The 22,171-nt window shown below is 45.2% G+C and overlaps 1 protein-coding gene across 1 annotated transcript in view; it reads left to right on the top strand.

Annotated features, from left to right (window-relative positions):
- Nucleotides 1–1,214: 1,214 nt before the first annotated feature.
- The window catches only part of VWF (von Willebrand factor), a 262,224-nt gene continuing 241,267 nt past the window's right edge, over nt 1,215–22,171 (top strand). Inside the window, exons 1-3 of the mRNA XM_053257896.1 lie at nt 1,215–1,311; nt 10,914–10,968; nt 21,554–21,703. Coding sequence (XP_053113871.1) covers nt 10,914–10,968; nt 21,554–21,703 — 205 coding nt within the window. The 5' untranslated portion in view covers nt 1,215–1,311. The remainder of the gene's footprint in view (nt 1,312–10,913; nt 10,969–21,553; nt 21,704–22,171) is intronic.

The raw sequence follows: 22,171 nt of genomic DNA, 5'->3' as shown, positions 1-22,171 counted from the left end.
ATTGTGCCTAATACATGGTCCTGGAACTGAGCCTGAGAATCAATGAGGCACATGACCAATTGAGGCAAGACTAAGCGTACTCCCTACCTACCCGATGATCCGAAGTTCATTGTGTGGAGCACGGCTTGCTTCAAGCAGCATGGAGGTCCGGAGGCCGGGAAAATGAGTCCCAGATTCCAGATCCTCAACTCACAGGTGATTCCACCAATGCACTACAGGATGAGCAGTGTATTGGAGGAATCCTCTGTGAGACGGTTGCCATCTGCAAACAGGCCTGATCCTGGCCCCAGAGTAAAAGGTTGGGTAAAAAACTCGGGTTTGGGGCCAAATCAGCAGCGGGATCAGGCGCTATCCCAGCGATGCACACGAGCAGCCAAACCTAGGCTTGGGCAACCTATGCTTGGCTGTTCATGTGCATAGCCTCAATGACTTGCTCAAGGTCACTGATTTGTTTAGATTCCATCTGGCTCAACATGGGTAGCATACCACAGAGATCTGTATCACACAAAGTGAAGCTGATCAGAAAGCCAAAGTTTACGACAACATTTACTTTACAGTTATTTTTTAAAAAAACCCTCTTTCTGACAGAAAAAAAACAATAAATTAAAAATTTCAAAAATCCTGTTGCTGCAGTCAGTTCCTGATCAGCCCTTTACTCCCTCCACCTTTATTTTTTAAAGAAAGAAAGGAAATGTTGGAAAGGAAAGTGTAAAAGAAAATTAGAGACATCCAAAAATGGAAAACAATTTTTAAAACTGTGCTGCATGTTAAAGTGATGATCCAACAGATTTTCCCCAGCTATATTAAATTCCTAGCCAATATCATTATTTCCCACAATTATCCATCTCAGGTATGAAACCCTTAAAGCATCTTCTAGTATTTTCCATCTTCTCACTTGTTTATTAATCACTGTTTGCTGTACATAAGTAAAATACCTTTCCCTGTCTCTTATACCTTTGCGCGCGCGCACACACACACACACACACACACACCGCTCTTATTTCAAAGGTTTAGCTGTCATGTAAAAGTATTTAATACGATTTCCCCTAATTGTTTCTTTTTCGCCATTAAGGCAACTGATTTTCCAGATAGCGCCATTGTGCTAGAGTCTGGACGGAAGCAACAGTCACTCTTTATCTTCCCCTTTAGTTAACAAGAGTTCCTGGCTTATATAACAGGAACAAATAACCAACCCAGACCATTCCAATGTAGCCCTCTGAGAGAGATAAGGCACATGGACCTCCAGACTAGCCCTGGCTGTTAAAGAAGATCATTTCTGATGGACAATTGAACTTTAGCACAGAAGCAAAGGTATCTTTATTATTAATTGACTGTATGTTCATCACTAATGTAGCGGAGTGTAGGTCAATTGGCTGGAAATAATTCATCGGACCTTCTTTATGTATTACAAGAAAGTTTAAAATTCATAGACGCTTTAACAAAAAATTATTTGTTTACCATTTGTGTCTTTTCTGGTTGTATTTTGTGGGAACAGCCAAATAGATATTCCTGGAATAAGAACTGGGCAAAAGCTATAAGCAACCACAAATTAAATGATAATATGTATATAATATGAATATAATATGAAACCAAGAATATGTATGTGTATAAATGCAAGAGATCTGGAAGGACTCTCATACAAGAGATTGCTTAACTCCTAGACACTTCAGTTTGGGCATCTGCATCTGATTTTGTGCAATGTTGTGATGTTGCAGACCTAAGTTTCAAATTACTGCTCAGCCATCAAGTTCATTGGATGGCCTTGGGAAAGTCACATTTCTCGCTTATCCAACAGGATTGTTATGAGGATACACTGAATTGAGAATGTATCATAAGTTGCTCTGACTTTGCAGGGGTAAAGCACAACATAGATGATGCTCCCGCTGGTTGTACCTTAAGTTTCTAAGGTTATTTTAATATTGCATTTAGATGTTTATGTTAGACCAATCTCCAACAAACTTTAGTCAAAAACGTTTACTATAGAGGCCCAGCCCTTAAATGTAATGGACTCTCTTAGTAGCATCCCAGCGATATACTCTTTTTAGAACCATGTACTGAGTAGTTTTGAAAACTTTTGTTATGCAGTCTGGCAACCTGTCTACAAGGCATTCTTGAGTCCCTATAAAGTTTTGACCGACCATATAGGTACTATTGTGATGTTATTCAACATCTTAAGTGTGATCTCTGAATGATACTTGTTGGTTAAAAATAATGTTTTTGTTTAATTTTGCAGTATACAAAATTGTATTAATACAGGTATAAACTATTTGTTAATATAATTGAATCTGTATAAACTGAGGTAAATGGTGTAAACTGAGGTAAATGGGGTTCCTCCATGTAACAGAGGACAACATTTAGAAATATGACTCTTCTAGACTCCCTGTTGTTAGCAAACTGCCTGCCTGCCCCATCCCCTTTTATGACCACTTTTGTCTTTGATATGCTGCACCTAAACATATGGTATGGGGACATAGTCAGCAGTGAGATCTGGCAACTTAGTGCCCAAGAGCAGGGTTTCTTAACCTTGGGCCCCCAGATGTTGTTGGACTACAACTCCCATCACCCCCAGACATGGCCTTTGTGGTTGAGGCTGATGGGAGCTGTAGTCCAACAACATCTGGGGGCCCAAAGTTAAGAGACCCTGCCCTAGAGAATGACAAGCAAAAATGGCAACCAAGGAAATAAAAGTTAAAGGTAAAGTCATACCCACGAATCGGTGTCAACTCCTGGCAACCACAGAGCCATGTGGTTGTCTTTGGTAGAATACAGGAGGGGTTTATCATTGCCATCTCCTGCGCAGTGTGAGATGATGCCTTTCAGCATCTTCCTATATTGCTGCTGCCTGATATAAGTGTTTCCCATAGTCTGGGAAACAACCAAGTGGGGATTCGAACCCACAACCTCTTGCTCACTAGGCAAGTCATTTCTCTGCTGTGCCGTTAGGTGGCTCTCTGAAAAAAAGAGGAAAAGCCACCTGTACTGATGCTGCACTGCCCATGGCCTGGGAAGGGGCACCCATATGATGGGACAAGTCCCAGGACATGTTTATGCATCGGGAGTATTCAAGGCCAAGCAAGCCTCTTCCCCTTTCCAGTGGCATGCAAGACTGAAGGAAGAGCCCTGACTTTGTTTGCTCAGCTACCTGGATAGATGCAGGAATCTTTTTGCACTCTAACCCCATCGGCCCTTTTATCTAAAGCCAGCCATGAGATTCTTTGCCACTGTAATGTGGGCATGTAGCACTGTGCATATACATCCATGTCGCACAACGTACCATACCAGCTGAAAGACTAGTGAGATGTTCCCTGAGATCTCTCTTGAAACTACTACCCCTGGGGATTATTGCCTTTAACCTGCCTCCCACTGTGCCAGAGCTCTGCCACCATGGTCCTTCCACAGCAGCTGACCCTCAAGTTCCTTCCCGTAGTAACTTCCACCCAAACTGAGATCCCCTTGATGTGGCCCATCTCTAAGTCCCAGGACTTGTTTCTTGCTGCTCAGAATTCTCTAGCCTTCTCCAAACCTTACAGCAGAATCTTGAGGTCTCCCTAACATGGGCTGGTTGAAAGTTCCAAATTTGCACCCTGGACAGTCTAGGCTGTCTCCGTGGGTGTATCCTCTGCACGCCATTGCCTATCTGTGCCTTCAACCCAGCCAGCATACTTGAAGTCTCTGCATGCAAGCTACACAGAATTAGGAAAGGTATAGGAAAGGGAGGAGAGCTGGTCTTGTGATAGCAAGCATGATTTCCCCCCTTTGCTAAGCAGGGCCCACCCTGGTTTGCAGTTGAATGGGAGACATGTGACCACTGTAAGATATTCCCCTTAGGGGTGGGGCTGCTCTGGGAAGAGCACCTACATGCTTGCATGCAGAAAGTTCCAAGTTTCCTCCTCCTTGGCATCGCCAGATAGGACTGAGAGAGACTCTTGCCTGCAACCTTGGAGAAGCTACTGCCAATCTGTGTAGACAGTACTGAGCTGGATAGACCAATGGTCTGACTTGGTATAAGGCAGCTTCCTATGTTTGTTTGTTTGTTTGTTTGTTTGTTTGTTTGTTTGTTTGTTTAGTACATTTTTATACTGCCCCATACAAAAAGTCCCTGTGCAGTTCACAATGTATCCCCCCCTCAACTTTGTCTATCACCCTTTCTCCATCCCCACTATGCTAAGAGTCCTCTCGAGCGAGCACTAATTGGAGTTTGATATTTTGCTTAAGAAATGGGATTCTTGTGGCTGAACAGCCCTGTCTGGCTTTCCAGAAGTTGCCAACTATCACTGTTTACTTTTGTGATTCTGTTTTTTAATACTTTGTTTTCAAAAAGTATAGTCTAGAGCAGGGATTCTCAACGTTGAGTCCCCAGATGTTGTTGGACTTCAGCTCCCATAATCCCCAGCCCCATTGGCCTTTGGTTGGGGTTTATGGGAACTGAAGTCCAAGAACATCTGGGGGCCCAACGTTGAGAATCCCTGGTCTAGAGTCTATTGCTACCCTGCGTGGGTCCTAACTCTCCTTTGCCTTTATCCATGGTCAACGATCCCAAAATTTTATTGTTGTGTGCACGTTTGCAATTGGCTTCAGAGCTAGGTTTCCCCACTTAAAGCAAAAGCATAGTCACAGGGTGAAGTAAAAAATGCTCCTGATCAAACGTAATGGTAACACTCTTCCAAAGCCCGCTGTAAAGATGTATGTCTCTGTGTGTGACATACATGCCTGAGTTCAGGCTCTCGCTCTAATATACGAGGTAGAAGGCTTAAGGATGTAAATCTCTCTAAATAAGCTGCCTAGCAAGAAATTCATAACCCACATTTATTCATAATTTCTCATTCTAGATGCTCATCTTCTAAGTATATTCTCATAAGATTTACAGCCTAATCCTAAGACTTTGTCTGCTTACGATGGAACATAGCCCTGGGCAGTGTGCTTAGTTTGGGGTTGCATGGCAGGGCTGTTCTGCCAGTTTGGTAGAGAGAGTCACAAACACAAGCCTCTAGGAGTGCAGGGGTGGTCCAGTTTAATAAATGGACATTGGGCACCCCTTTAATTATTTTTGCACCTACTGCTTCTAATCAGAGGTGCTCTTATCCCTGGACTTCGGGGCAGAAGTCCAGGGCCTCTACACTCTCTGCCCAACCCCCCAATCCTCTTTAGTCTGTCCCGGGTGTTGTGGTCACTGTGCTGCCAGCCCACACTGCACCAGGAGGCTGAGCATGATTTCTGCTTTAGAGACAGCAGGGAGTGGGAAAAGACATATGTGGGATGGAATATGTTAAGTTGCATGTTGAATGTTTCTGCTAATGCATCTTTCCATAAATATATCTGTTTTATATTCTTACATTCTTGGGAGTTCAGTTGCTGTATGTGCCCTCAAGAACGCATGTGTTAATAATACTGTGTGTGTTGTGTGTATGGGGATGATGCTTAACTTGCAGCGGTGGAGGGGGCTCCAAAGACCTTTAGGTCCAGACTCCAAAATTACCTAGATGCACCTCTGCTTCTACTGCTCCTGCTCCTGCTGCTGCTGCCACCGGCACTGGCACCGGCACCGGCACTGGCACTGGCACCACTCCTCATCCCTATCATTTGCCACTTGACTTGCCACTCCTTGCTCACTCTGCTACTCGCTCCTGCTGCTTGAATGAGGAGAGAACACACAGAATCCCTTATTGCTGCATGACAGGCTACAAAATGGAGGGGGCACATGCACCCAGATTAGGCATCGAGGAACAAGTATGCCTTCCATTTCTTAGCTGGCTTGTGCAGTGCTGAAAGGTTCTGTGGCTTCTCTCCAAGTGAGGAGAGAAGCCATGATGGAACACCCCCCACCACTGGCACACTGGCTCCCCCAGCAGCAGTGGCAAGGAGCAGGAGTGGTGAGGGGAGGCAGGGCAGAAGGCAAATGGTAGGGGCAAGGGGCGGCAGTGCGCAAGCCACATGAGCAGGGCAGAAGGCAAGCTGCGGTGGTGGTGGCAAGCCATGGGAGTGAGGAGTGGGTGGCAGGCAGATGGCAGGGCCCCTGGGGGCATGGGGGGCTGTGTTCATTGGATACCTTTGAACACTGGTAGCTGCTGACTGTGTGCCACTTTGTATTATGGATTCCAATAGGATTTCAATAAAACCTGGAAGGATTTAGTGCTGGCTCTGCCAGTGATTCTGTTGATGCCCTGGTGGAGACCTGGCACAGCAAACTCATCAGGGCAGTAGACATTATAGTTCCTTAGCATCCTCTCTGATCCACTTCAAAATTTGCCTCTTTGATATACGGAAGAACTACAGGAGCTGAAGCAGCAAGGTAGATGACTGGAGTGCAAGTGGAAAAAGACTCAACTGGAAACCAACAGATTACAACATAGAGCGCATTTGAAGAGCTATGCTCAGGCAATAAGCACAGCAAAGAAGTGATTATTTTCTGCCTATATTGCACCTGCAAGCTCACATCCAGTAGAGTTGTTTAGAGTTGTGGGAGGGTTTGTATGTGCCCCTCTTCCCTTGAATCAGAATTTAGAACCATCAATTACCTGCTGTGACATTTTTGATGAGTTTTTTTTGTGGACAAAATATCTCGTATTCGGGCCAACTTAGACCCCACAATTATTGCAGAGTCTAATGTGGAGGTGTCCAGAAGCTCCTCTTATGTGGTTATGCGGCATTAGTTTCAGTTTGTAACTGCTGATGTGGATAAGCTGTTTGGAGTGGTGCAGCCTACCAACTCTTCTCTTGACCCTTGTCTGGCTTGGCTTGTACTATCTGATGGGGGGTTGTTGTTGAAGGCCTGGTAGATATTATAAATGGTTCTCTGAGGGAAGGCAGGAAGCCTTCCTAGGAACATGGGAAGCTGCCTTATACTGAGTCAAACCATTGATCCATCTCACTCAGTATTATCTACACAGACTGGCAGTGGCTTCTCCAGGGTTGCTGGCATGAGTCTCTCTCAGCCCTATCTTGGAGATGCCAGGGAGGGAACTTGCAACCTTCTGCATGCAAACATGCAGATGCTCTTCTCAGAGTAGTCTCATTCCCTAAGGGAAATATTTTATAGTGCTCACACATGTTTCCCATTCAGATAAAAACCAAGGTTGACCTTGCCTTGCAAAGCGGACAATTCATGCTTGCCACAATTATTAGACCTCTTCTGAAGGAGCCTCAGAGTTAAGGCAAATTCCTTAAGATTCTGAAGATCCCTCAGAGTTAAGCAAATATAGGCCTGTCTCCGACCTTCCATGGCTGGGCATGGTAATTGAGAGAATGGTGGCCTCCCAGCTCCAGACAGTCTTGGAGGAAACTGATTATTTAGACCCATTTCAAATGGTTTTCAGGAGGCCGATGGGGTGGAGACTGCCCTGGTCGGCCTGATGGGTGGTCACTAATGGAGAACTGACAGAGGGAGTGTGACTTTGTTGGTCTTTTTGGATCTTTTGGCTCCATTCGATAGTGACCATAGTATCCTTTTGCAGCATCTGAGGGGGTTGGGAGTGGGAGGCACTGCTTTACAGTGCTTCTGTGCCTACCTCTCAGGCAGATTCCAGATGGAATCTGCCCAATCTGTCAATTGGAGACCAAAATGTGAACTTTCATATGGCGTCCCCCAGGGCTCCATACTGTCTCAAATGCTTTTTAATATCTACATGAAAATTCTTGGAGAGATCATCAGGAGATTTAATGCTGGGTGTTGTCAGTATGCTGATGACACCCAAACAGATTTCTCCATGTCAGCATCATGAGGAAAAGGCATAACCTCCCTAAGTGCCTGCCTGGGGGCAGTGATGACTGGATGAGGTTAACAAACTTATGCTGAATCCAAATAAGATGGAGGTACAGAGGTTGCCGGTTCGAATCCCCACTGGTATGTTTCCCAGACTATGGGAAACACCTATATTGGGCAGCAGCAATATAGGAAGATGCTGAAAGGCATCATCTCATACTGCGCGGGAGGAGGCAATGGTAAACCCCCCCTGTATTCTACCAAAGACAACCACAGGGCTCTGTGGTTGCTAGGAGTCAACACCAACCTGATGGCACACTTTACTTTTACTTTTTGTACAGGGTTGGAACTCAGGAGACAATTTTGATGTGCTGGTTCTGGTTAGGGTCACACTTCCCCAGAAGGAACAGGTACACAATCTGGAAGTGCTTTTGGATCTAAACCTTTCCCTAGTGTCTCAGTTTGAGGCAGTGGCCAGAGATGTTTCAGCTGATATGCCAGCTGCAATCATTTCTTGAGATAAATGACCTCGGAACAATAGTACATATTCTGGTAACCTCCAGACTTGACTACTGCAATGTGTTCTACCTTTGTACTTAGTCTGGAAACTGCAGTTGCTACAGAATGCGGCAGCCAGGTTGGTCTCCAGGTCATTTTGAGGAGACCATATTACTCCTGCATTGAAAGGACTAACTGGCTACCAATAAGTTTCCAGGCAAAATACAGGTTGGTGGTTATAACCTATAAAGCCCTAAACAGCTTAGGCCCAGGGTATTTAAGAGAACGTTTTCTGCACTTTGAGCCCCATCACCTTTTGAGCTCATCCAGAGAGCTTTGTCTGCAGTTGCCACCAGTTCATCTGGTAGCCACATGGGGACGGGTCTTCTCTGTTGCCACCCCGAGACTGTGAAATGTGCTCACTGCTGAAATGAGAGATTCCTCATCTCCAACAACTTTTAAAAAGTCTTTAAAGACACATTTATTCACCCAAGCTTTTTAACTTTACTTGTGGTTTAAATTGCTTTAAGATTTTACTTTCTGTTTTAATTTGCTTTATTTTGCTGTAAACTGCTGAGAGATGGAAGTTTGGAGCAACGTACATAATTAATTAATTAATTAATATTATCCTGACAAGAGGTAAGAAAATACTGCCACACTTTCTTCACTTGATCAGAAATCTGGAGAAGTAGGGAGTGGCTTTGTGTGACTCTACAGTGCTAAAGAAAGATGCCTTGTTATGTTCTATTCTATTCCTTTGTTGTGCTGGTCATAGACTGTAATAAACTTTGAACTGAACTGAACTGAACTGAGCCTTGTTATAAGCCATAGAAATACATAAATGTTAATCTCCAACAAGTTTAAAGCATATTGGCCCTGTCAGATGCAACCTGGAGCCAAATTTTATTTTAATGAAGCTTCTAAAAAAAATAAATCAGAGATTCACTCCACAGAAAATCAGCAGTGTAGTTTGTTTTGGCTGTCAGTGGGGTTTTTTTTGCGGGGGGTGGGTGGGTGGGTGATCCTCCCTTCGCCCAGTACTTCTGGACACAATCCCAGAGTTCCAAGTCTGCCCAACTCCTGGCAGTGCTTCACCCTGTCACTCCCTCCCTTACTATTGGTTGCCAACTTGGGTGTGGAAAAGCTGCATGAATTGCTTTGGATCTTTACGCCTGTCCTTGGCTGCTCTTGGTTGGTTGGAGCCTATCCATGGTGCAGCTATACAAAGATGGGCAGCCTGCAGCTTTCTTGTTGTCATGGAGCTTTTTGGTAATAGTTGGGTTGGAGGGAAAGGAGGACGCCAGTCCATAGCATCCCAAGAAAGCTTGCGGCTTGCTTTTGGATCCTGTAGTCTCCATGCCCTTCTCCCCACACCCCGAAACTCCGGGTCAGTGTCTGCACCCAGCAAGCAATGATATAGGAGCAGTAGCAGAGTGAGGTTGCCAGCAGCCCCTGTTCAGCCCGCCACTGGCGCCCCCACCCAGCCACACCCCATGCATCTGATGTCATTGGGTCTGGTGTCAGATGCAGGGGGCATGGCCATGTTAGCAAATGGGGCCGCATGCCCCCTTTGCGAGTAAACTTCAGCCGGTGCCGCATTTGCTGTGTGGCCAGGAGCACCTCTAAACCTTACTTGCGAAAGCAGAGAGATGCATTCTGGCCAGGCTGGGAACCCAGCACTGGCTGAAGCTTTTCAAAAACAAGAGCCGTGCGGCTCCATTTTTGAAAAACTTCAGCCAGCACTGGGTCCCCATCTTTCTGCTTTTGCAACAAGGGAGGAAAGGCGCTCCCGGCCACACTGCAAACGTGACACTGGCTGAAGTTTAATTGCAAACGGGGTGCACGGCCCCGTCAGACACAGTGGGTGTGGCTAGGGCACCAGGTGCGCCCCCTGAGCATGGCGGATGGGTTCTTTGGACACCCCCCCATGCAATGGTGGCTCCACCCCTGTACAGGAGACTTGCTGTTGAAGACCACTTATGGTAGTGGTGATGTCAGAAGTCAGTAGAAAAGTTTCTCCTGAGCACATCTGGAGGAAAAAACATAGAGAAATTGCTTATTAGCCACTCTTTGCAGGCATCTTTGTGGGCGAAGGCGGAGCTCTTGCAACAAGCTGAGAATAAACCACTAGGGGTTGGTTCGGATGCAATGTTATGACAAACTGAAGCGTGATTAAAACAAATGAGCCAACTACAAACTTTGGTTACAAAGGTCAGTTTGTTGGGCCAAATTGAACCTTGGTTGAATTTCAGAGGCACGTTCGGATGAAAAAACAAACCAGGAGAGCTTCTGTGTTGTGTCTGAACGCACCCACTATTTCCCCTTCCCTCACTGGATATAGCTAGAAATGGAGGTCAAAATTTATTTTTAAAAAACTTTTTGGGTCTATGTGTCCAGCACAGATATCAATGTCCAAGAATTAAATTCAGAAATGGGGGCAGAGGGGAGGAGAAATGGAATTCCAAGTAGATGAAAAATAATGGACAAGATCCAACTAAATGTATGAAATTTTAAGTCCTATTGCTCTCAATGGGAGAGACCGATGCTTGGTCCAACTGCCCATTGGACTTAAATTGTTAACTTTGGTTGGATCATGCCCAATATAAATGAAATACAAATAAGTTTTTCTCTGTTTAGCAAGATAACTTTCACTATGTTCTCAAAATATTAAGGAAAAACATGCATGGTTATCAGCTTTGCTTTGTTTATTTCTCAGATGATAGACCCCAGAGGCTTGCTGCTGCTGCTAGCTCTGCATGCCGTAACACCAGGTAAGAAATCATGATATTTATCATTCATATCTTGAAGCATTTACATTCCTGGCATTCAATGCTCAAACAAAACTCTGGATTTGTCTCAGACACTGGTGCTAAATGAGGAGGAGTCATCTTCTGCCTGCATCAGTTACTCCGAGCTTATTTACACTATAAATGTATGTCTTGATCATGGTGGCATCTCAGCTATAGAGGGTCTTGGATGATATGGATCATCTAGACCCTTTTCAATCTGGCTTCTATCCTGCATATGGGACTGAGATTGCCTTGGTTGCCCTAGTGGATGACCTATGCCACGAGCTTGACAGGGGGAGTGCATCCCTCTAGGTTCTGCTGGACCTCTCAGCAGCATTTGATACCATCGACCATGGTATCCTTCTTGATCACCTCTCAAATATGGTGATGGGAGGCTTTAGAGTGGCTTCAGTCCTTTTTTGGGAGGAGGGTCCAGAAGGTGGTTCTGGGGGACTTCTGCTTAACTCTTGGCCATTGGATTATGGGGCCCCAAAGGGTTCAGTCTTGTCCCAGATGCTCTTTAACGCCTACATGAATCCACTGGGAGAGGTCATCCAGGGACTTGGGCTGAGTTCTCAGCAATATGTAGATATCACTCAGCTCTATCTTTCCTTATCAGCTGATCCTAAGGAGGCAGTGGATGTTGTGAATTGGGGGCTGAAGGCTGTGATGGGCTGGAAGTGGGCTAGTAAACTGAGATTGATTCCAGAGAAGACAGAGGTACTGTTGGTCAGTAGGAAAACCGAGATGAAGGGATTTGACTGGTTCTGGATGGGGTTGCACTCCCCTTGAAAGAGCAAGTGTGCAGCTTGAGAGTACTGCTGGACCCGGCTCTGCTTTTGGATGCTCAGGTGGAGATGGTGGCCAGAAATGCTTTTGCACAGCTTTGGCTAGTGTGCCAGCTGCAGCCCTTTCTCGAGAAGGCAGATCTGGCCACATTTATGCATGCCTTAGTCACATCATGGCTAGATTACTGCAATGCGCTCTATGTGGGGCTGCCCTTGAAAAATATTCACAAACTTCAGTTGGTGCAGAATGCAGCTGAGAGCATATTACACATATTACAGCATATTATCAGCTCAGAGCATATTACACCTATTCTGGAAGAGCTACATTGGCTACCAATTTGTTTCAGGGTACAATTCAAGGAGTTGGTTTTGACCTTTAAAGTCCTAAACAGTTTGGGCCATGGATATCTGAAGGATCGCCTGCTCCAAAGGGTTTCTGCCCACTGGACAAGATTATCTGAGGGGGCTCTGCTCCACGTGTCAGTGGTGAAAGAGGCTTGCTGTCAAGCATATGTGACAGGGCCTTCTCAGTCTTTGCCCCCAGGATTTGGAATGTTCTCCTGGCTGGCATCTGCTCCTGAGCTTCCACCACAGTTTTTAGAGGGGAAAGCAAAGATGTGGCTTTTCACACAGGCTTTTAAATGAGATTCGATATTTTACAAACGTCTTACTGCTGTAGCTCTGTGTTTTATGTATTATTGTTTCATAGAGGTTTTAAAATTTTTAAATAGAGATTATTTTTATATTTATATTAATAGCTCTACATTTTGTATTTTAATTGTGTATTTTAACTATACAGTATTGTAAGCTGCTTTGAGATAATTATAATGAAAAGTGATATATCAATCGAACAATAAAGAGATAAAATAAAGAGATAGAATCTAACAAGATAGAAAACCTAGGAGTACCGCAGTCCTCCACAGAAACATTATGGATGACAACATGAGGACTGAAAGGAAATGTTTTACTGGGGACTTGCTATCACCTCCCAGATCAAAACACTGAGAGTGACCTGGAGTTGGAGGAGCAAATCAGAGAGGCAACAAAGAGAGACAGAGCTGTAATAATGCGTGATTTCAGTTACCCTCATATAGACTGGGCAAATTCACATGTGGGTATTGACAGAGAGGCCAAATTTCAAGATCTGCTAAATGACTCTGCCTTAGAGCAGTTGGTCGTGGAACCAACCAGAGAAAAGGTGACCTTGGACTTCATAGTGAGTGGAGTGAGACGTTGTGAGACTTGGTGCAACATGTCAGAGTTGTAGAACCATTGGGGAACAGTTACCACAGTGTGATCCAATTCAGCATATATGTGAGCGGAGAATTGCCAAGGAAGTCCAGCACAGATATGTTGGACTTCAGAAGAGGAAACGTCTCAAAAATGAGAGGACTGGTAAAAAAGATGCTGAAAGGGAAGTCCAGGAGGGTCAAATTACTCCAGAAAGCATGGAACTTATCTAAAACCACAATACTAGAATTAGAGTTGGAATATATACCAAGCAGGAGGAAAGGTACCACCAAGTTCAGGAGGATGCCAAAGTGGCTAACAAGTAAAGTCAGAGAAGCTATAAAAGGGGAAAAGTCTAGAAATGTCAAGCAGGGGCGTAATTATAATAGGGCAAGAGGAGACAGTTGTCTGGGGGCCCACTGCCTTGGCCCCCCCAAAGGCAAGTCACATGACTGACTCCCCCAGTTGCACACCTGCCCGGGCTTCCTTCAGTTCTATTCATCCTCCAAAATTGATGCGAGTCTTAAGACTTGGAGCTACCAGAAGAGCATGTCTTTCTCTAGTACCATTAAATGACTTGCATAGTCCACAATTTACAAAACCTTTTTAAGGTGGGTCAGATTGAAGTAATGAGGGAAGATGTACTAAACTGTCTTGAAAAACTAAAAATTAACAAATTGCCAGGGCCAGGTGGCATCCATCCAAGAGTTATGAAGGAACTCAAATGTGAAATTGTTGATGTCCTAGCAAAAATATGTGACTTGTCCTTACAATCAGGCTCTATACCAGAGAACTGGAAAATTGCAAATGTAACTCCCATTTTCAAAAAGGGATCCAGGGGGATCTGGGAAGCTACAGGCTGGTCTCCTTAACTTCTATGGCTGATAAACTGATGGAAAGCATACTGAAGGACAAAATTGTTAAACCTATAGAAGAAAAGGCCTTGCTGAAGGAGCAGCAGCATGGCTTCTGCAAGGGCAAGTCTTGCCTCACTCAGCTTTTGGAGTTCTTTGAGAGTGCCAACAGGCAGGTGGATAAAGATGATTTGGTTGAAATAGTATACTTGGAGATCTTTCACACAACCCTGCTGGAAAGGGTGCTTGCCTGCCTTCCCTGGCAGATAAATGGCCACTGTCCACTGCACTGCACACCTACGTGAGTGGTGGTGTGATGAAGGGGAATGCTGGGAGTGGGAAGACTTCCACCTCTTGCATCCTAGGGTGCCCCAGAGCACAAGTGCGGCTGCTGCTCTGATTAGAGCAGCTGCCATGTTCGACACAGCTGATCCTCCCCCCCCAGCTCCAAAAAGTTTTTGACAAAGTTCCTCACCAAAGGCTCTTGAGGAAACTTAGCAGTCATGGGATAAGGAGACAGGTTGTTGTGTGGATTGGTAACTGGTTGAAGGACGGGAAACAGACTGAGTCTAGGAATTAATGGAGAGAAGTAAGAAGTCAGATCCCCCAGGGATTTGTATTGGGACCAGTGCTCTTTAACTTGTTCATAAATGATCTAGAAGTTGGGGTAAGCAGCAAAGTGGCCAGATTTGCAGATGATGCTAAACTATTTAGGGCAGTGAAATCCACAAAGGATTGTGAGGAGCTCCAAAAGGTTCTCTGCAAACTGGGGGAGTGGGCAACAAAATGGCCAATGCTACTCAATATAAGCAAGTGTAAAGTGATGCACATTGGGGCAAAAAAACCCACACACTCCAACTTAACATATACTGGTGGGGTCTGAGCTGTCAGTGACCGAGTAGGAGAGAGATCTTGGGGTCATGGTGGACAGCTGGTTGAAAGTGTCAACAGTGTGAGGCAGCTGTGAAAAAGGTTAATTCCTTGCCTGGGGTCATTAGGAAGGGGATTGAAATTAAAATGCTAATTTATTTATTTTTTAATTTATTTTTACATTTATATACCGCCTTTCGTTAAAAGACAACCCCAAGGTGGTTTACAAAAGTTAAAACATACAATAAAAAGGCAATAAAAATATCAAGCAAAAAATATAAAAACATATAAAAACAGGCATAAAAAACAAGACAACAGATAAAAACACACAGAAGCAGCAGTAAAAACGATTATGTAAAAGCCTGGGTAAAAAGCCAAGTTGTTAAAAGCTTTCTAAAAGCCATGATGGAGTCTGAGGAACGAATGGCCACCGGGAGAGCATTCCAGAGTAGGGATGATTCGTTTCGGACACAAAATGTTTTGTACACAAAACAGGCCATTTCGGCTGTTTTGTAGCCAAAACAAAACACCCAATGCTCAAAACAGAAATTTTGTAGCCAAAACAAAACGTCCCTGTTTCGGATACAAAACGTTTTGTTGTTTCGGCTGTTTTGGAACTCCATTTTGCAATCGCAGAAAGTCTTTCTCCTTCAGTCTCCATTTTGAGTTTGAATTTCCAGCCCTTCCAGCCCGCAGACTGGCCAGCGAAAGCATGGGCTGATCTGCTGGCAATTGCCTCCTTATTCCTTTTAAGCAAATTTAAGGGTAAATTTTACCCTCATTGGCCAGTGTGCATTTGTGTGCAGTTGTGTGTAGATCAATTGCATTTTGGGCAGGGGGAAGTGGATGTGCATGACCTTTGGAAATCTGCCTGATTTTATTCCAAAGCTCTGCTGTTGTTGATGTTATGTGGGGTGGATTGGGGGCGGGATTTGGGGGCGGTGGATTTGGGGTGGATTGGGGGCAGAAAGGAGGCTTTAGGGGCAGAAGAGTGGGTCAGGTGGTAGTGCCCCAATGGGTGCCTGCTGCCACCCAGATTCCAAAGGAACTGGGGAAAGGGCTTATTTTTAAAGAATTTTTGAAGTTGACATGTCTTTGGGGCAGATTTGGGGCAGAAAGGGGGCCTGAGGGGCAAAACAGTGGGCTGAGTGGCAGTGCCCCAAGGGGTGCCTGCCACAACCCAGATTCCAAAGGAATAGGGCAAAGGGCTGATTTCTTAGGAATTGTTGAAGTTTACGCTTCTTTAAGGTTTCCCCCCCCTAGGGAATAATGGAGGTTTCAGCAGACCCATAACTCCACCTGGGGGGCACTGGGGTGGCTGGGAGCGAGTGGTGGTGTAGTGCACATAGTGTGCCAACCACCCCCATGGGTTGCTAACCCATGGGGTGCTGGGTTCTGTTGTTTCTGAGGTGTTCTGTTGTTTCTGAGGTGTATAGATTCTCTGGTAGCATATGAGATTTTCAACGACAAACCATGAATCCACTCTCATATGCTACCAGAGAATCTGAATCTACACTCAAAACATCTCAGAAACAACAGAACCCAGTACCCCATGGGTTAGCAACCAATGTGGGTGGTTGGCACCCTATGTGCTCTACACCACCACTCACTCTGGGCCACCCTGGTGCCCCCCAAGTGCAGTTATGGGGCAGGAATTATGGAGGTCCATCATTCCCTATGGGGAAGAACTTTACAGACGCACATACTCCATTACATCTTTAAAAATCAGCACTCTGCCCAATTCCTTTGAAATAATTCTGGCAGCTTCCTTTCCCCCCACTGGGCACTACCACCCACCCTATTCTTCTCTGGGCCACCCCTTTCCCCCCAACATGAAGCTATACTTTTGCTGAAACCTCCATTCTTCCCTATGGGAAAAATCCTATACTTCAAAAATTCTCCAAAAATCAGCCCTTTGCCCAATTCCTCTGAAACTTGGGTGGTAGTTTCCACCCATCAGGCACTACCACCCCCACCCACTAGTTTTTCCCTGAGACCATTTTTTAAAATCCAAAACGTTTCAGATTCGGATTTTGCAATTTCGAACAAAGAACAAAATTGGGGTGTTTCGGACTGGCTGATTTCAAACTAAGAACAAAATGGGGGTGTTTTGGATTTGGGCCAAAAACAAAACAGAAAAAAATACAAAATGCATAACCCTATTCCAGAGTCTAGGAGCAGCAACAGAGAAGGCCCTGTCCCGAGTGCACGACAGCCGGGCCTCTCTCATTGTTGGCACCCGGAGCAGGGCCCCCTCAGATGTCCTCGTCACGCGGGCAGCAACCCTTGGGAGCAGGCGGTCCCTCAAATACCCCAGGCCCAAACCGTTAAGGGCTTTAAAGGTCAAAACCAACAACTTGAACTGGACCCGGAAACAAACCGGCAGCCAGTGCAACTCTTTCAAAATGGGGGTGATGTGTTCCCAACGGGCAGCTCCGGATAAAACCCTCGCTGCCGCGTTTTGCACTAGCTGCAGTTTCCGGATATTCTTCAAGGGCAGCCCCACGTAGAGCGCGTTACAGTAATCCAGCCGCGACGTCACTAAGGCATGGGTAACTGTGGCCAGATCTGCCTTCTCGAGAAAGGGACGCAGCTGGCGCACTAAGGGACGCAGCTGGCGCACTAGCCGAAGCCGTGCAAAGGCACCCCTGGCCACCGCCTCCACCTGAGCTTCCAAAAGCAGAGCCAGGTCCAGTAGTACCCCCAAGCTGCATACTTGCTCCTTCAAGGGGAGTGCAACCCCATCCAGGACCGGTAAAATCTCCTCATCCCGATTGGCTCTCCTACTGACCAACAGTACCTCCGTCTTATCCGGATTCAATTTCAGTTTGTTAGCCCACATCCAACCCATCATGGCCTCCAGCCCCCGATTCAGGACATCCACCGCCTCCCTAGGATCAGATGACAAGGAGAGATAGAGCTGAGTGTCATCCGCATATTGCTGACAACTCAGTCCAAATCCCCAGATGACCTCTCCCAGCGGCTTCATGTAGATGTTAAACAGCATGGGGGACAGGACCAATCCCTGCGGGACCCCACAGGCCAACGGCCACAGGGCCAAGCAATAGTCCCCCAGCACCACCTTCTGGAACCTCCCCCCAAGAAAGGACTGGAACCACTGCAATGCAGTGCCTCCAATTCCCATACTCGAGAGGCGGCCCAGAAGGATACCATGGGCGATGGTATCGAACGCCGCCGAGAAGTCCAGCAGAACCAACAGGGACGCACTCCCCCTGTCTAGTTCCCAGCGTAGGTCATCCACTAGAGCGACCAAGGCAGTCTCAGTCCCATACCCGGGGCAGAAGCCAGATTGAAAAGGGTCCAGATAATCCGTATCATCCAAGACCCTCTGCAGTCCCCCTAATATTAAAATGCCCTTGTACAAATTTATGGTATGGCCACATTTGGAGTACTATGTTCTAGTCTGGTCACCGTATCTTAAGAAGAACATTGTAGAACTGGAAAAGGTGCAGAAGAGGGCAACCAAGATGATCAGGGGCCTGGAGCACCTTCCTTATGAGGCAAGGCTTCAGCACCTGGAGCTTTTTAGTTTGGTAAAGAGGCAACGATGGGGAGAAATGATAAGAGGTGAACAAAATTATGCATGGAGTAGAGCGAGTAGACAAAGAGAAATTTTTCTCCTTCTCTCACAATACTAGAACCAGGAGTCATCTCTTGAAACTGAAGGCCAGGAAATTTAGGACCAAAAAAAGGAAGTACTTTTTCACACAGTGCATAATTAATCTATGGAATTCTCTGCCACAGGACGTGGTGATGGCAGCTAGCTTGGATGGCTGTTAAAGGGGCTTAGACAAACTCATAATGGACAGCTCTATCAATGGATACTAGTCTGGTGGTTGCGGGCCATCTCCGGCTTCAGAGGCACGATGCCAGTATGGTGGTTATTGCACCTCCAGCTTCAGAAGCAAGATGCCGCTAAATACCAGAGGGCATGCCCTCACCTCTTGCCAGGTGGGCTTCTCAGAGGGATCTGGTATGCCACTGTGTGAAAGGATGCTGGACTAGATAGGCCTTGGGCCTGATCCAGCAGGGCTGTTATAATGTTCATACTAAGAATGGCTGGGTGGTCTTGTGAAAACCCTATAAAATTATGTCCTTTCCTTCTTCAGTGATGCTTCAGATTTTAATTCTGCTATGAATTCATGAGTGACAGAGCACATGCTTTCTATGCAGAAAAATCCCAGTTTCAAATGCTGGTTACTACAGTTAAAAGGATCTCAGGGCTGGGAAAGGCTTCTGCCTAAAACCTTGGAGGGCTGTTATTGTTATTATTAATTTGATTTCTATACCACCCTTCCAAAAATGGCTCAGGGTGGTTTACACAGAGAAATAATAAATAAATAAGATGGATCCCTGTCCCCAAAGGGCTCACATTCTAAAAAGAAACATAAGACACACACCAGCAACAGTCACTGGAAGTACTGTGCTCGGGGTGGATAGGGCCAGTTACTCTCCCCCTGCTTAATAAAGAGAATCACCATGGTAAAAGGTGCCAGTTAACCAATAGCCTGAACTCTGGATAAAAACAGCGCTCAGGCCAGAGTGATCCAGAGGCAAATCCATCCAGTCCATGTACAATATCTATTTGCTAGATGTTGCTTGTGAAATGAGCAGATCAGAAGTTAAATTAGTGCTGTTGCATTAGTTTCGTTTGTGTGTTATTTAAGCATATTCCTTACCCCACTGGCATCATATATCTGCTCTTTCAGTTGCCACATTCCAAGCCACTGATGGCTTTTGTTTCTGAAAACTTGGGCCGAGAGACATTATCCAGAGCAACTTCTCCAGAAACCATCTTAGACAATGCAGCTGTGTGTACTCTGTTGCTCTTTTCTTGTATGTTCCTCCAATTACCCCCATTTACCAGGTTTAGCCTGTTTTCAAGAGGAATATCATTGTATTGCACATTAAGGGGAGATCTTAAGGGAAGAGATTGGAGATGCTTTTCAAAAAAATTAAGTATGTGTTGTTTTCTATCCAGTAATCTTTTGTAGTTTGTTTGTTTGTTTGTTTGTTTGGACATTTGTCCCAGGGAGGATCCTGTAGAGTGTAGAGAATGTCGGGGAGGAGTGAGGGGGGGAAAAGGGGGAGGGAAAGGATAAGGAGAAAATTGAGTTGTTGCTGAATAAATCTTTAGTTAATTTATGTAAGATTTCCTAGTGTGTATGAAGGAAGTAACTATAAAACAGCATGCACACACATGTGCTAGGATCCTTCAGATTTCATCCCCCTCTTTCAGGTCTCAAGAAGCTGAATGTTTATAATAGTGGATACTCTTGTGCAGTTGACTATGAGAGCAAACATTTTATCAAACATGGATACGTTTTCTTTGAAAGGAGGATATTATGGCGTTTACCAAAACGGTTTGCTTTAAAAGCCAGTGCTATTGCAGAGCAAAGGGATATAGCAGGTGAACAAGAACCTTCAGCATTGTGCAATGGTGTGGATGGGGGTGGGAGAGAGGGAACATACGCATAGCTTCTCGCTGTGTGAATCAGGGTGTGTTAAAAGTACACAATAGCATCCCTGTTTTCAACTGTGAAATGTTGCAGGGTGTGTTTCCTGTGATTTGTGGGAATGCTCAAAAGGGCAAGAGATCAGGTATAGTGTGGTGTGGCAGAGCACAATGCAAAATTTATGGGAGAGAAGCTGCAGTCTCTCAAGGGTGCTGGAGTTGTTAAAGACACAGGGCTGGTGTTGTAACACGAAAATCAGCACTGAGTTGGCGATCTGAGATGACAACAACACAGGAATACTGTAAAAGTTCACAGAGTTCTTTGAGCATCAGTGCCTTTAAGAGCATGTACTCTGCTGAAGCATTGTAAGTCACAGATTCCCATTCTTGATTTGCTATGAAACCAGGGGGACATCATTACTCCAGAAGGCAAAAAGCATCAGTGAGATGCTGGCTTTTATATTTCCAGTGGGAGACCCTCCATGTGCTTCTCTGTCTCAGCGTTCCTCTGCATAATTTGAAAGCACTGTGCTAAACTTAGGCCACATTCAGACATCACAGAAAACTGGAGTTACAGATGGCCAGGGCTCATGTAACTGCATGTCTGAATGCATGAAACTGCAGTTTGGACCCTAACTCAAACTGAGGTTTCAGTCACCAAACTCCAAATTGAACCCTTGGTTTGAAATGAGGTTTGCTGCTTGGGCCTCTGGTTTGTGGCTGCCCCCATTATGTCTGAATGCAGAACTGGAGTCAGCCTTCCCTGGAACTGGAGTTGAGGGAAGAAAGCACCTCCCTCTCTTCATCCTGATTGGCTGCCATGGCTGTCCAACAGTCAAAGGAGACTTGTTTATGTAGCAGGAAACCATGATTTCCCATTACTTCTGAACTGGGCAAGCTGCACTAGGTGGACCAATGGTCTGATTAAATGGAAGGCAAATTACTGTCTTCAGCAACCTACAGGCCATGTTTAATGCCATGGCCTCTCCCAGTAATCTCTCCTCTCACTTTATTTTTAAAAATTCATCCAGTAGAAGAATTCTGTGTAACATGAGTGTTCTTTCTTTCTTTCTTTCTTTCTTTCTTTCTTTCTTTCTTTCTTTCTTTCTTTCTTTCTTCTCAGCATAAAATGTCTCAGAGCCATTTACACAGGGGGGGAAAGACGCGTGTTTGTAAATATTGGTTGGTCCTAATCTGACAGTCCCTGTGAATGTTGCAAGTTTACAGCAGTTCTGTGGAAAGTTCCTTCTTGAGAACTTCTTGATTTGACAATAGCTGATTATCTATAATGGACTGTATACAAACTAACCTTTAATTATTAATCAAGTTATCATCTGATTATTTTTCAGAGGGAAAAGAAGTTGCTTTGTCTTCTGCACGCTGCAGCCTTTTTGGAGGTGACCACATTAAAACGTTTGATGAGTTACTGTATGACTTTGCTGGTGACTGCAGTTATTTGCTGGCTGGAGATTGTCCCAAGAGATCCTTCTCACTATTGGGTGAGTCTAAGTTGGTATCTGAACATGCAAACCTGTTTAGTGCTATTATGTTTGCTTTTCTGGTAAAGGCACCTCCACAAACAATTTACTGGTGTGTCTTGAACAGCCTGATTCTCTGGGTTTTCATGCACAGCCAATAGGTGGCTTCCATCTTTCTTTTCCAGTTTGGTGACAGATGTATAAAGTTTCCCCAGCAATCAGAAAATTAAAAAGGGAATCTGCAAAGTTTTCATACCAGAGAGAGCCACTTCATACTTCTGTGTTTCATGCCCCCGTGATTTCCCTGAGTGATAGGAAGTTCTAGGAAAGATAAGAAGTCTTTCAGAAGGTCAGGGGCGTATCTAGGGTGGGGCAGGCAGGGCACGTGCCCCAGGCACCACTTGAAGGGGGGGCGGCATTTCTTAAAATTAAAAAATTAAAAGAAAATGGCCACCAAAAACAAAATGGTCACTGGGCATGCTCAAATGG

The sequence above is a fragment of the Hemicordylus capensis genome, chromosome 5 (genome assembly GCF_027244095.1).
Source record: "Hemicordylus capensis ecotype Gifberg chromosome 5, rHemCap1.1.pri, whole genome shotgun sequence".
NCBI classification, from domain to species: domain Eukaryota; kingdom Metazoa; phylum Chordata; class Lepidosauria; order Squamata; family Cordylidae; genus Hemicordylus; species Hemicordylus capensis.
The sequence above is the reverse complement of the archived record's forward strand: the minus strand, read 5'-3'. Positions and strand labels throughout refer to the sequence as shown.